Genomic DNA, 14,659 nt, shown 5'->3' on the forward strand with positions numbered 1-14,659 from the left:
ATTTTCAATTTGTGAATAAACCAAGGAAACGATTATCTTATAAGCTGCAAAGAGAAAGGAAAAAAATAAAAATACAAGTGAGAGATAATATTGATGGATAATGTGGCTAAATAAAAATTATCAATTTTTAATTTATGTAAAGGATATGTTATTCCATTGGAAAAAACAACTGAGTACCAGAAATACAGAGTAAAGAAAACAAAGAGAAAGATAAAGGCAAAAGTGTAGAACAAAAAGATAAAAATGAATACAAAAGCTTAGTGTTTTCTGTGCAGCAAATGTAAACATAATTACAAAATTATCTCTTACTTTATGATTACAAAAAAGGTCACTTTTTCCACTATCTATTTTCCAGTCTAGAGTTTGATCTTGGTGGGGCTCAAAGTTGATTTAGCCTTCCAGGGGTCAGTAGAATGAGGACCCAGATTGTTGGGGGGAATATGCAAAAAAATGCTTCAATGTAAACCACCCAACGAATACTGTAAAGCAGTGATCCCCAACCCCCGGTCCGCGGACCGGTGCCGGGCCGTGGAGTACCTGGCACCGGGCCGCGCAGCGGCCGGGGGCCATGATCGCTGCAGCGGCTGGGGGCCATGATCGCTGCAGCGGCCGGGGGCCATGATCGCTGCAGCGGCCGGGGGCCATGATCGCTGCAGCGGCCGGGGGCCATAGTTTCTTTCTGTATGCAAATTAGGGCTAACTGGCACAAGGGGTGTTACTGGACCGCTGGTGGCACTCTGATGTCACCAGCGGCCCACCGCCCCCGTGTCCAGCGCCGCCCTTCTCATTCCTTTTCAGCGCTTCAGCGGTGGCCGATTCCTGAAAAAAACCTACGAGCGCCTGCGCAGCTACGTAGGGCTAGCGTAGACAGCGCTAGTAGCGTAGCCTTGCGTAGGCGCAGTTTGTGCTACGCTATCTACGCTAGCCATACTGAACTGCGCCTGCGCAAGGCTACGCTACTAGCGCTGGTCATCGACGTATTCCACCGAAACCGCGAACAACGCCCTTCCACCCCTGCGCGCGCTCAGCGGGCCACGGTAAAATTATCAAAGGCTGACTGGTCCGCGGCGATAAAAAGGTTGGGGACCACTGCTGTAAAGCACTAAAGGGTCTGTATATAAGCCTAAATGTTGTTGCTAATGCTATTTTTTTTTCATGCAAAGTTTTTAAGAAACGTTTTCCGGTCTTTTCTCTAATCAAGGAAGTCAATTTAGCCTTGTCAGCAAGTTCCATCATTTTCACCAGCCATTCAATTGTTGGTTATTTTAAACCTTCCCACTTTTGAGCATATTATAATCTTCCTGCATATATCATATATAAAAACAAAGTTCCATGACTTCTTTCTCACTGTCTGTCACCCATCCTGAAGAAAAGCCTCCGGTTTTAATTGTACCTCAAGTATTTAAAAATCATGAATTTGTGTGGCATGGAAGCATCAGGAAGATAATCAAAGTTTCCTTATGGTTTCTAATCCTCCTTCCCTATAACCTGTCCTCCAAATTCAGCTTCTAGGGAAGGAAGGATACTTGAGAAATAAACATTTTTCAGCCAATCTACAGGTAGTTTCCCAGACCAAATGGTGGTAGAATAGGTGGGCTTCTTCTAAAATCTACCATTTTTACAATTTTGAATGCATTTGGTTTAAGATTGTTCCGGCTGCATCACAAGGCTAGTTGTTCAACTTCCCATCTGTATGCAGATTCATCAAAGAAAGGAAGCAAAGAGTGTCATCATTTCAACTGAGCTAGATTATGTTCAGGATACTTCCTATCAAATTAAACCTCAAACAACTCTGCAAATGTACATTTTGTACATCTGTAAAATCATTGCAGGAGTCAAACTTTTTACAATGTAATTATGGACAAAGAAGCAACAAATCTCTACATTTCAATCGAGTCTCTTGAGGCATTTACCAAAAATGGGCAACTATGGAACTTTTAAGAACGGTAGACTTCAAATCCAAGAATATCTGAATCAGCTCTGCAGGCTCAGGAGTTGAGGTCCACAGGTTGCAAAGGGATCATAGTTGCCCACCCCCCAAATATACCCTCCATAAAAGTATGAATGGCTTTTATTTTGAAATTGTATGTTTACACAACTGTAAACCCTTCAAGGATACAGCTAATGAATGTGTTTCCAGCTTGCCCTGTTGGAGATGCGATGATAGAAAACAAAAAATGGCAATTTGCTTGGAATCTGTGTTTTTCATCAGCATAAGCACTCTAATAATATGGAATATTTTGGTTATATGTAAACATCTTCTGTTTTGGGATCACAGTGATTATGCAACCACTATTACAGGTAGCTCTCAACTTACAACTGGTTATTTAGTAACCATTCAAAGTTACAACAAATTTGAAAAAAAGTGACTCATGACCAGTCCTCACACGTAGCAACCTCCTCATGATCATGTGATTGCTTCTCCTGAAACTTCTGTTGCCAACCATTCTCCTATTTCCTTCCTGTTGTTCTTGTTTTACTGAGATTTGGTAATCACGTTATCGTAAGTTGGTGGAGGTGGAGGATTTGGTTCACTTGCAACTTCTCCGCCTCCCATGACTTGGTAAGGCACAAAAAGCACCGTTGGCTGTAAGAGAAAAGAATAGTCAATAGAAAAAAATATATTCAGGGACACACCTGTTACTCCAGGAAGGAGGAGTTGATTCTCCAGTTGTGTGTTTTTAACTGTGATGCTGGCAGTCTCAGCAACTGGCTGAAATCCTTGATAGCTTAGAATTATTTAAAACTAAAAATTAACAGGCAAAAGGTTTAGAGTCTGAGCATTTAGGTTGTCAGAGATAGAGACAGAGGGGGAGCCTGGGCCATCCATCAGCCCTCAGAAGGGAAGTCAATAGCCCTCAGGTCTTGAGGTAGTTGATGAGGAAGAGAACAGCTGGGTCCAATGCCTAACACGTAGATGTGCAGAAGGCAGAGGAGGGCAGTGGAAATCCATGTCTGTGTCCTCAGTCTTAAGCCCCACCCTCACTCTGGTGATAAAAGGCAGGGGGCAGAAACAAACAGGTGCAGCAGACAGCTATTTGTTTTCCCTGTCGGCCAGCCACTGATAATCTGAACTTCTGAATCCTGTCTGGAACTTATCATAATTCTTTTTGGAATCTGCAGTGCTTTGGGGGGGGGGGGTCGCCTTCTGTGCGCGTGTGTGTGTGAATGTGAGCTGCTGGAAAAGAGCAAGCGAACTTTGTAGGACTTTCTTTACGACTGGGGGTGGGGGAGGAAGAGAGAGAGACTCCCAATGTGTTGGGACCATTTTAGGGGGAAAAGCATAGCTTTCCATATGCACTTTGAGACTTTGTTAGCCTGCTGTGAGAGAAACAAAGACTCTTTGCCCGGGGCTGCTGGTGCTCCAAATAAAGGGAACATTTAGTTAAACACAATGTGCTTGTCATGTTTGGGAGCCAGGTCAGGACAGTCAGGTCAGGTAGAGTGCAGATATAAAGAAGAAAAACAGACAATCTTCTTTACATTCTTTAATAGTGAAAACTGCTAAAGCTATTATCGAAGCAGCAAATATTTACCTGGTCGTCAGTACAGCAAGCTGCCTGGCACCCGAAGTGAGCCAGGGAAACAGCGATGCAAAATTCCAGCACACTGAACAAGAGCAGCACACTGGAGAGGCCATGACCGACACTCTGTAGACTCTGTAGACATGTGGAGAGATAGTTTTAATCTGCTGAGAAATTACTGTAATGGTATGTGTTTTATTTTATTGAATGTGCTGCACCATTAAAAGGGACTCCCAGCTGCTCCCTTGGGAAACACTGGGAGGAATAATTGCATTGGGGGAAAATTGCATTGCACAGGTAACCCTCGACTTAACAGCCGCAATTGGGGCCAGACTTTCCACTGCTAAACAAAGGGATTGTTAAGTGAATTGTGCATAATTTTACATTTTCTGCCACTGTTGTTAAGCAAATAGCTGCAGTTAAGAGAATCATACGGTTGTTAAGTGAATCTTTCCCACCCCCACTGTCTTTGCTGATGAGAAGCTGACTGGGGTTGCAAAGGGGATGCTGCAACTGTCCTAAATAAATTGCTAGTAGCTAAACCCCCAAATTTTAATCAGGTGACTGTGGGGAGGCTGCAATGGTCATAAATGCAAGGAGCGGTCATAATTTTTTTTGAGTGCCATTGATACTAAATTTTCCATTGTAAATTGAATAATTGTAAAGTAATTGTAAAGACTACCTCTACAGCCTGTGTACTCTAACAAAACTGCATCAGGGAACATTAGCATCTCTATCTTTTGCAATATTCTAAAGGGAAGCATCTGCCCCACTCTCTGTTGAAATAAATACATGTAATTTGTTTGCCCTCCATTTCCCAACAGGAAATTCAGAGGCTCTGTTTTCCTGCTGACTGGAGAGAAGTAATGGAGGAGAGTGTCTAGGGAGATTCTCAGTCATCCAGGTCGTGGTCGTCCCAACGGTGCATTTTCAAGAGACAACTGGACTTCCTTTGAGACATTTTGATTCTCATCCAAGACGTTTCTTCAGGTCTGACTCCCATCCTGGGATGGAAGGATGTATACTCCTTGCAGACAGCTGGTCATTTCCATCCTTTCAGAGAGTTGTTGAGGCCACCATCTAGTCAGAGCTGAAGAAGCTTCTTGGATGAGAAGTTAAATGTCTTCACAGGAAAACAAGAAAGTCCAGTTGCCTCTTGAAAAAGCACCTTTGGGATGAAGGAGGAGAGATGGGGGGAATATGAAACCTCAAGAAACAAAGTGCTGATGGGAGAAGGAGAAAGAGAAAAGGTTAAGACAGAGGCTGGCTAATCCAAAGAGGAAAATCAATACACCTCCACACTGTCCTAAGATATCCACTCTTGATCACCTAACGTTATCTCCAAGATTATGGGTGAAGGGAAATAAATTTTACATACCTTGTTGTTGGATGAGCTTAGAATAAGAGGAGAGGAAAAGACTAGTTTTAGACCAGCACAGCTAATGGTGACTTACATCAGGTGTAAATCTTACTCATGGTTTGGGATAAGATAAAGTTAATCTCATGGGAAAATTGGCATCAACAGAGTATGGTTAAGGCAGCAACGTGATTGAGATTCAGCCAGTCTTAAGATATATTGTTTCCCCTCCTCAATAAGGATGCATCTAGATCTATTTTCTTTACCCAACTTCTTTCCAATCATCTCTCATGCTGGAAAGGAGAAAAGCCCTGGATGTGATACTATTATGATTTAACTCTCAGAAAAAAGCAAAAGACTTTACAAAATACTAAAAATTCAAGCGATTGATCCCAGGAACTGGTGTGGTTATAAACTATCCACACTTCAGAACTTACCTAAATTTCAGTTTTCTAAAACTGGGTGGCAAATGCAAAGAAGGGATGAGGATGTGAAGGTGGCAAGAAAACCTGGTACATGATTTCAACATGTGCAGCTGTATTCTACTTTATATAGAAATTCTCAAGCATTCTTTGGCTTTTCACTAAGCCCTACTGTAAAACAACCAATTTTTTACACTGTACAGAGACATAGTCAAACAATATATCTAAAACACATTTAGACTTTTTAAAAAAATCTATCCCCCTCTCCACCAAATAAACAAACTGGAGAAGAAAGAAGAAATCTACAAACCCCTACTCACTTTGCACCTCAATGACCAGAAGATTGATTCCCCTTATTTAACAAATATATTTTAAAAAGCATTCAAATGAAAAAGCACTCATGTTTTTGTGTCTTAGACTTATGAAGAAAATATTTTCAAACAAAACTCAAAGGGTTTGGGATATCCTTCCTGCATATCTAATCTTCAGAATTCTGCACAAGAAGCAAAAATTTAAGACAAGATGTTTTACTTACAATTAAATTGTAAGTGTCATAGTCATCCTCATATCTCCAAAAATTATTACTGAGTCTCAGCTCGCATAGGTACAGGATGACACCAATTAATGCCATTATAGCACTTGTGATGTTCAGTCCTGCACTAGATTTCACCTGAAATGGCAATACACCAAAAAGAGAGAAAATACAGTTACAGTGTTATAGCATAGGTTTATGCAAAGCATAAAAACAATTAGCCCCAGTTATAGTAAAAACAGTAAGAATGAAATTCTATGTGGGTACTTAATGACACATAACCAGTCAGTGGTGAAACCAGACAATATTCAGTAAGATCATAGGAATCAAACAGCAGCAATAACAGGGTTTTCCACAGTGGAGAGGCAAATGCCACAATTCATTTGAGGACTTTTCCATCAAATTCTTTCTTTGTTTCAAGATGTCAGCCACGGATCAAAGGTCAGGTGGGTAACAGTGACAGGAAAACCGGTAAGATTATTCAACCTTAACATTTTGGTTAAAGAAACCCCACAGTTTATTCTAGGGCAGCGATGGCGAACCTTTTTTGGCTCGTGTGTCATAAACGGGGAGAGCGCAGGTGGGGGGGGTCGTGCGCGGGTGTGCCCACCCATAATACAATGCGCAACCCCCAGCGTGCATGTGTACATGACAGGCGCAACCCCCCCCCCCATTTTTGCATGCTTTTTTCACCCTCCCCAGGCTCCAGAGGGTTTATAAGAGCCTGGGGACGGCGAAAACAGCCCCCCCCCCCCCCCGGGAGGCCCTCCAGAGGCTTCAGGAGCTTCTCTGAAGGCTGCGGAGGCCGAAAAATGAAGATGGATGTTTTTCTTCTCTTGAATTCACAATGTTCCTTTACAAGACAAAAACATTTCTATGTTCCTATGAATACACTTTAAACCAAAGACAGAGGAAAAGAATGCAACGTAGGAGGGCTGTTATCAGCTCTCTCCTTGATTCCTACAGAGATTCCCACAGGTGTTCCATACTTTTACTCCTAACATGCTGAGCTTCTTCTTAATGTGGCTTTCATGTAGCAACACTTCTAAAACAGGAACCTCTGTCAAGATGGAGGAGGAGGAGGAAGAGGAGGAGAAGAAGAAGTTGGCTTGTTGGAGGTCTGGTTCAAGACTAGAGAACTCAAGAAGACACCACTTTGCTCAGAACGAGCACCATTACTAGTGGCAACTAAGGAAGCTTTGGTAGAACAAGCACCCATATCATAGTCATTGACTCTCCCATGCTTCTCTCATTTTTAATAGAGTGCTGAGTGATTATGAAGAAACAGCATAAAAGAAATTCAAATGCTATACAGCTTTCTCACCAAAGTATGATTTGGACGGTTCGCAGCTGCTACACATAGTGATCCAGAAGAAATGAACTATGGAAAAAGAAACAAAAAAATATTTTAGTCCACTTGAAATATCAATGGAAGAAAATCTGGCACCCATGGGAAGCCAGGAAGCTTCCCATGCAAACGGGACTTTTATATGTATGCCTTAATCATCAATACCAATGTGCAAGGCTAAATAGCATATACTTACAAATATCCCTCCCCAGAAGGGATAACCTCCAAATCCAGACAAGGGAAGATAGTAAGGAGGAAAGAGACAAAGGGAGACAGCCCCAAAGCCAATGTGAATCAGTCCTATCAATATTTGGACAGCCTGTGGAAGGAAAACACACAAAGTAAGACAACTTTGTTCACTGAATCTGAGAAAAACATTTTCATTTGTTAGCACCCCAGGAAAGGCATCACTTTATATACATCTTTGAAAGGTCCTTCAAAGGTGTTGGGGCTTCTAAGCTTCCAGTGCAGTTGTTGACCCAAGGCCTAGTTTCCTATGATGAAAAATCCAAATGGGGAGAAGGGACAGTTTGAGACCCATTGTCACTATGTACCAGATATTTACTCCAGATTATGATCTAGTTTGACTTCAGTGGGACTGCTTTTGCCAGGAAGAAGGTCTCTATGATTATCAAGATGGGCCTTTGAGAGAAAAAATATCACCGCTCACTACAGACTCCTCTGCAGGAGGGAGTTGATCAAGGTCATAAGCCCAAAGTGACTCCAACCAACTTGGGTTGCAGCCAATCCATGACCAGTTTCTGCTGAAGAAATGCCCAACAGTTGCACTTCTCAGAGGGAAGGGAGAAAAAGAGATGTGTCTGAAACCATGGCTGAGCTCCACTTTCTCAATTAAACAGCAAAGTAAAAGAAACTCATATCGGAGTCGGAATGTTTTGCAGAAACATGAATGAAACCACCAGGAAGAACAGGGGTTTCTGGAGTATATTCCAGAACCAGACAACTTCAACATGGGGCTCTCAGATCTCTACATAGCTCTAAAACCTTAATGGATTCAAACAGGAACATAGCAATTCATGCCTACCCCAAGCACTTTGGGCTCAGCCTTGAGGAATCTCTCCAAAGGACTTTTTTGTGGGACTTGTTGAGGAGCACTGGTGGAAATTCCAAGTTGCTGAACTCCATACTGGGGATATGGTATTGCTCCAGATGCCTGAAGAGCAACACTGGGCAATCCAGGAGCTGTTTGGATTATGTTTGCTCCATTAGAGGGGATGAAAATTATGGTTCCACTGGCCATTCTTGCTGGAAGTGTTGCCACCACTAAGTTACCTGAAAACAAACAAGTGAGGAAAAGTTAATGTCTTAACATCAAGAAGGCAAATTCTGGTCCTTCTGCTTAATGTCACTTTATGAAATACTATTTGCATGCAGTAAAACTGAAGAAGATTTCCAGAAGGCTTCAGGGAGCAGGATAGTAAAAACATAACTTTCTCAGGATAGAAATCCTTCCTTTTGCCACCATTCAGCCAGAACCAAAGAAGCTTCTTGCTTGAGAAGTAAAATGTTTTCAAGAACCCCCCCCCCCAAAAAAAAAACCTGTAGTTGCCTTTTGAAAAAGACGTTTGGGACAACCATGACCTATATACAGGTGAAACTCGAAAAATTAGAATATTGTGCAAAAGTTCATTTATTTCAGTAATGCAACTTAAAAGGTGAAACTAATATATGAGATAGACTCATTACATACAAAGCAAGATAGTTCAAGCCATGATTTGTCATAATTGTGATGATTATGCCTTATAGCTCATGAAATGATCTGCATCCCACCTTTGCTTCCTTGATGTGGTGTGGTTTCTTATCAGAACACAACTTGACCACCAGCCTCGGTTTTCTAACAAAACTCCGGACAACCACAAAAAGGATTGAAGTGATACAGTAAAGTTCTAACTGCCATCGACATCTAATAACGCTCGGGATTTTTAAAACACTGCCCAATGGCCCCAATTAATCCCACTAGTTAGGATTAGGATTTGTACAGACCTTAAGAAGAAGCTACTTCTTTCTTGAGCTGTATTCCTGGCACCCATAAGAAGCCAGGAAGACTCCCATGCAAACAGGACTTTTATATGTACGCCATTAATACCATGGTGTATGGCTAAATAGAAATTGGCACATACTTACAAATATCCCTCCCCAAAAGAGATAACCTCCAAATCCCGACAAGGGAAGATAGTAAGGAGGAAAGAGATAAAGGGAGAAAGCGAAGTCAAAGTTAAGCAAAAACCGACCCATCCACCCTCCTCTTTAAACGGTGAACTTCAAATATTGAATGTGTCTGTAAGTTTACGCGGCTCCTTTGCGCGTATTGCGCACTTCCATCACGGCAAGATTGATTGCAAACTCTTCCCTGTCCGCTAATTCCGCCCTGAAATCCTCCCGTCTACAAGATGGCTGCGGAGGGGGGAGGGGGGAGAACCGGCAGGCATGGGGTGGTCCACATATTAATTCCATACTATTATTTTTTTAAAGTAATCAGAAACTACTCACAACAACCTCTCAAGACTAAGTATACAGAAGCACCAGGAAAAACGAAAGTAACATAACCGGAACAAGTGGAGGGCGGAGTTCCGCCGTCTACTAAAAGGAGGGATTTACTTATACCTTAAGAAATAAAAACAAGAGGACGCACGTTGCGATCACAGCCTCCCCATCACCCAGCTCTTTAAGTAGCCCTCGTCCAGCGGAGGATTCCCCCCTCCTTTCCCTCCACCGGCGCTCTCTGTAATTTTGTGGTTGCTCTTTTTAGCGCTTGAACAGGGAAAGCGGCAGCGGCGTGAAGGGGAGACTGGAGGGACTCGATCTCAGCCTCCGATTGCGCTCCTTGCGAAACTCTCCCTTGGAAATAAAATTTGGAGTTCCTGCAGACCACCAGGAAATTGGTTCCCTTTTCTTGATTTTCTGGATTTATGACTGTTCGTGGTGATAGACATGGTGACGAAAAGGGCACACTTCATTCCGTGTCGTGCATTACTGACGGCTCGCGCCACCGCCCACATGTTTATCCAACATGTCTTCTGGCTGCACAGTGTACCTGAAATGGTCGTTTCGGACAGAGGGGCTCGTGGAAAAAATGAGCCCAAAAAAGCCTTTAAAAAAGCTGCAAAAATGGGCCACAAAAATGGGCTGCAAAAGGCCTCAAAAATAGACTGGAAAAAGGCTCACAAATGGATTGAAAAAAGCCTCAAAAATGGGCCAAAAAGCCCTCAAAATGGGCCAAAAAGCCCCCCCCCCCAAGAGTGCCCCAAAACCCTCAAAAAAGCCTCAAAATGGGTAGAAAAAAGGTTTGGAAAGGGCCGAAAAAAGGCCCCAAATGCGGTGCACAGAGACCAAAAACCTTTTGTTGTTGTTTTCCTCTTCTAAATTTAGGTGTGTCTTATAGTCAGGTACATCTTATAATATGAAAAATACAAGTTAAAACTGTTACAGGACGCAAGAATGAGAGGAGGCTTTGGACTACCAAATTGGGAACTATATTACCAGGCAGTGGTGTTAATGTGGATGAAAGAATGGATTGTATTGAGAAATACAAGATTATTGACATTGGAGGGACATGACTTGCAATTGTGTTGGCATGCCTTTTTATGGTGTGGGACAAATAAGATACATGGGTACTTTCAAAGACATTATACAAGAAATGTATTATTTGGGAGTAAGTTAGAGAACAACATTACTTAAAGATACCAGTCTGGCTTTCAACGATGGAACGTTAATACGTCCGAATATTATGAATAGGGGAAACATTGTGAGATATAAAGATATACTGACTGAAAAAGGGGAGCTTAAAACTAAATATGATCTAGAAAAACAAGGGATCAATATGGATTGGTGTACACAATTGCAAATACAATCTAGGTATGAAAAAGATGCCAAATTATATGGTTTTTATACGGAATTGACAGAATTAGATAAGATATTAACAAGAATAGAAGAGAGGATGATAGAAAAACTGTATTAAATTAGAAAAAACAAGTGAAAGAAAAAGTGATAGCTTGGGCTAAAAACTTTGGTTATATGATAGAACTAGCTAAATGGAAGCAACTATGGGACAGAAATTATAAATTAACAATGTCAACTGCATATAAAGAAAATTTGTATGATGTTTTATAGATGGCATTGGCCACTGGCAAGACTGGCAAAGATGTTTAAAGATAAATCAGCTAAATGTTGGAAATGCCACCAGATACTGGGCTTGTATTATCACATGTGGTGGACCTGCGCAGAAGCAAAAAAAAATATTGGACTAAAATACATACATGGCTGGAAAAAATGATACAACAACATATTGACTTAAAACCTGAAATATTTTTGCTGGGGATTTTACCAGAAAATTATAGTAAAGAAAATGTGTATTTGATTATTGATGTTATAACAGCAGATAGGATTGTATTTGCACAAAATTGGAAAAGTGAAGCGCCTTCTATCAGACCGGCCAGTCAAGAAATTAGACCACCGGTACCTTGGCCCATTCCCCATTGAAGTGGTCATCAACCTGGTCGCCTACCGCCTGACCTTGCCAGGATTGATGCATGTCAATCTGATCTTTCATCGAACCCTCCTTGTTCCTGAATGGCCTGCCTGTCTACTCCCCAACCAGCACCACGTGATGGAGGGCTCTACCACAAAACCGCGGACGACAAAATCGCGGTCGACGAAAGCGCGTATGTGACGTCATCACAGCGCGACGAAAAAGATCGAAAAAGATCGAAAAATGTAAAAATAAAGCTAAAACCTTCCCCTAACCCCCCCAAACCTAACCCTAAACCTAACCCTAAACCTAACCCTAAACCTAACCCTAAACCTAACCCTTAACGTAACAAAAAACCTAACACTAACCCTTAACCTAACGCTAAACGTAACGCTAACGCTCTAACCCTAACCCTTAACCTAACCCTAACCCTAACCCTTAACCTAACCCTTACCTTTATGTGAATCGGCTTGCTGTAATTTAATTTTTATTTCAATTTTTCGATCTTTTTCGTCGTGTTGTGATGATGTCACATACGCGATTTCGTCGACCGCGCTTTTGTGGAACGCGCTTTTGACGGGTCACGGTGATGGAGATAGGCTGCCCAAATACAAGGTCGCCAGCATTTGGGTCTACACAAAGTTCTGGAGACAGTTCTTGAGGTCTATAGGGTCTGCCCAGGGGCTTAGCTTGGGTTTTCATCCATATAAATGGGGCAGCTGAATGACCGAACGCCATGGTAGAGCAGTACTTAAGATGCTATGTGGATTATCAGCAATCCAGTTAGTCAGACTTGCTGCCCTTCACGGAAGTGGCTTACAACAAAATGGTGCACAGTAGCACTGGACTGACCCCTTTCCAGGTCCCCAGCAGTATGGAGTTTGTCCCCATACCTGAGCTGCCCAGAGAGCCATCCTCGTCTATGTCCCTGGCCGAATGGATGGAATCGCTAAAACAGGGATGGGAAAATATGAAGTGAGCTCTAGTAGAAGCAGCAGAGTCATTCAAAAAACAAGCTGACAAGCGCCACTCTCCCCAGTCTCCCTTCTGAGTTGGAGACAGCTTATATCTGTCAACAAAGTATCTCAAGCTAAGATTGCTGTGTAAAAAGCTTGGACCTGAGTTCTTAGGGCCATTCCCAATAGTGAAAGTAATTAACCAAGTAAAGGCTCAACTTCGACTCCCACGCCTGCTAGAGAAAGTACACCCGGTCTTTCACAGCATCTTGTTGAAGCCAGCAGTTGGTTCCCAGCTCAGCCCCAAAGCCCGTTGTGGTGCAGGGGGAGACTCACTATGAGGTTAAAAAATACTCGACTCCAGGTTGCATCATGGCTGGTTTCAATACCTGATCCATTGGAAAGGGTACCTTTTGTCCAAGGCTGCCTGGGTTAAGAGCTGGAATGTAAAAGCTGACAGACTAATAAAATGAGGTACGTGTTAAGTTCGAAGGAACAGATGAGGCGTGACGCGGCTAAGTTAAGTGAACAGTGATTTATTAGCAAGAACAGCAACAAATAACTATGTACAGCGATTCAGCACCTCATCCTGCTTGACAGCTATTTATACAAGAGCTTCAAGCAGGGCAACCAATAGGAATGCTTCGGGCATTAGCCAATCAGGCGCGGCTGAGCTGTTTCCGGCTGTCAATCGTAAGTCGAGGACTTGCGGCCGGTCGTAAGTCAAGGACTTTAGGACCGGTCGCAAGTCTAGGACTTAGCAGTACACGAGAAGTATCCAAGCCAAAGGGACCTCCGGGGGGGGGGGGAAGAGAGGGAGGTGGTTGAGTTACTAGGGCTTTGATGAGACCTGAGCAGCTATGAGCAGCGATCAGGACGTCATCGAAGTAGTACGCCTGGGAGCCCATGGAGCAAACGCTACATGAGGCTCTGGAAGATCCCCGGGGCAACAGAAATGCCAAATTGAAGGCAGCGGCAACAGAAAGCCCCATGGTGGGTGACGATGGTCTGGGCTGCGGCGGCCTCGTCATTCACCAGGAGCTGCTGGTAGGCCTGCGCCATATCCAGTTTGGCAAAGATGCAGCCCTGCCCCAAGGAATGGAGCAGGTGCTGCACCACAGGGACTGGATAGGGATTTGCCTGGAGGCCGAGATTGATGGTCGACTTATAGATCCTGATAGACCTGTCGGCCTTAACTGGGACCACTATGAGGTCTCCAACTTGGAGTGGTCGACAGGCTCCAGGACTCCCTGTGCCAACAATTTGTCAATCTCCTTTGGCCTCAAGGCAAAGGCACCCTGCGAGCCTTCAGCCTAATAGGGGCAACCTGGGGGTCCAAATTCAGGGAAATAGGAGTCCCTTGGTATTCCCCCAGCTTACTGTCGAAGACGTCAGCGAAGTCTGAAATGATGTCTTCAATGCTAGGGAAAGTGGCCACGGTTTGATGTCCCTAAGAGGGACAGGCCAAGCGAGGGGAACCAGTCAAGCCCCAACAGGGCAGGCAACAGCTTTTCCACAACCAGAATGGGGAATTTACCGTGGAAAGCCCCATAATCCACCCATACAGAATAAAAACCCAGGGTGGGAATTTGAGTCCCCTGGTAGTCCTTGAGGGTAGTATCAGGTGCCATCAGATGGTCGTGGGCGACGGTCAGGCACAATTGGGAGAGGGTGGCCCAAGAGAGAAGGGAGCGGGAGGAGCCAGAGTCAACCTCCATGATGCGAGGTGAAGAGCGATCCCTCCAGCAGCAGGGAAATGATGATTTTCTTAGAGTCAGCTGATGCCTTGCTGACCGACACTGCAGGGACCTCCAGAGGATTTTTATTGACAGTGAAGCAGTTGTCCTTCCGCCGCTCCTGGCAGCGGGGTTGCTGGAGGCGTGGCAGCACCGACTGGCTGCAAAGTGGTGGGCGGGCTTCCACTTGCGGGGCAGGCGGTAATGTGGCACGGCATACTTGGGCCAGATGGCCTTTCTTGTTACACCTGCGGCAAATGGCAGCCTTAAAGGGACACACAGAGCGAGCGTGGTT

At 43.6% G+C, this 14,659-nt stretch overlaps 1 protein-coding gene across 3 annotated transcripts; it reads right to left on the bottom strand.

Moving 5' to 3' along the window:
- Window positions 1–2,055: 2,055 nt before the first annotated feature.
- Window positions 2,056–9,933, bottom strand: LOC106546210 (membrane-spanning 4-domains subfamily A member 8). Of its 3 annotated transcripts, none has more exons than XM_087714712.1 (7): window positions 9,809–9,933; window positions 8,229–8,476; window positions 7,380–7,502; window positions 7,160–7,216; window positions 5,839–5,973; window positions 3,537–3,659; window positions 2,056–2,587 (listed from the first exon to the last, which is right to left on the bottom strand). In XM_087714712.1, exons 2-7 carry the CDS (start codon window positions 8,442–8,444, stop codon window positions 2,477–2,479), a joined length of 765 nt encoding a protein of 254 aa, XP_087570838.1. In that variant the 5' UTR covers window positions 8,445–8,476; window positions 9,809–9,933; the 3' UTR covers window positions 2,056–2,476. The 3 variants fall into 3 exon arrangements, with proteins under 3 accessions (XP_087570838.1, XP_087570830.1, XP_087570823.1); XM_087714704.1 differs by lacking the exon at window positions 9,809–9,933 and adding an exon at window positions 9,695–9,771; XM_087714697.1 differs by lacking the exon at window positions 9,809–9,933 and adding an exon at window positions 9,436–9,570.
- Window positions 9,934–14,659: the final 4,726 nt, after the last annotated feature.

The sequence above is a fragment of the Thamnophis sirtalis genome, unplaced genomic scaffold (assembly GCF_051295495.1).
Source record: "Thamnophis sirtalis isolate CommonGarterSnake01/CBP01778 unplaced genomic scaffold, rThaSir2_p1.2 scaffold_1, whole genome shotgun sequence".
In the NCBI taxonomy this organism is placed as follows: domain Eukaryota; kingdom Metazoa; phylum Chordata; class Lepidosauria; order Squamata; family Natricidae; genus Thamnophis; species Thamnophis sirtalis.

Coding starts and splice junctions, on each gene's coding strand:
- LOC106546210 (XM_087714697.1), bottom strand. Junction 7,503..8,228: donor CTGAGCCCAAAGTGCTTGGG/GTAGGCATGAAT, acceptor TTCCTTCCACAG/GCTGTCCAAATATTGATAGG. Junction 7,217..7,379: donor CCTTCTGGGGAGGGATATTT/GTAAGTATATGC, acceptor CTTTTTCCATAG/TTCATTTCTTCTGGATCACT.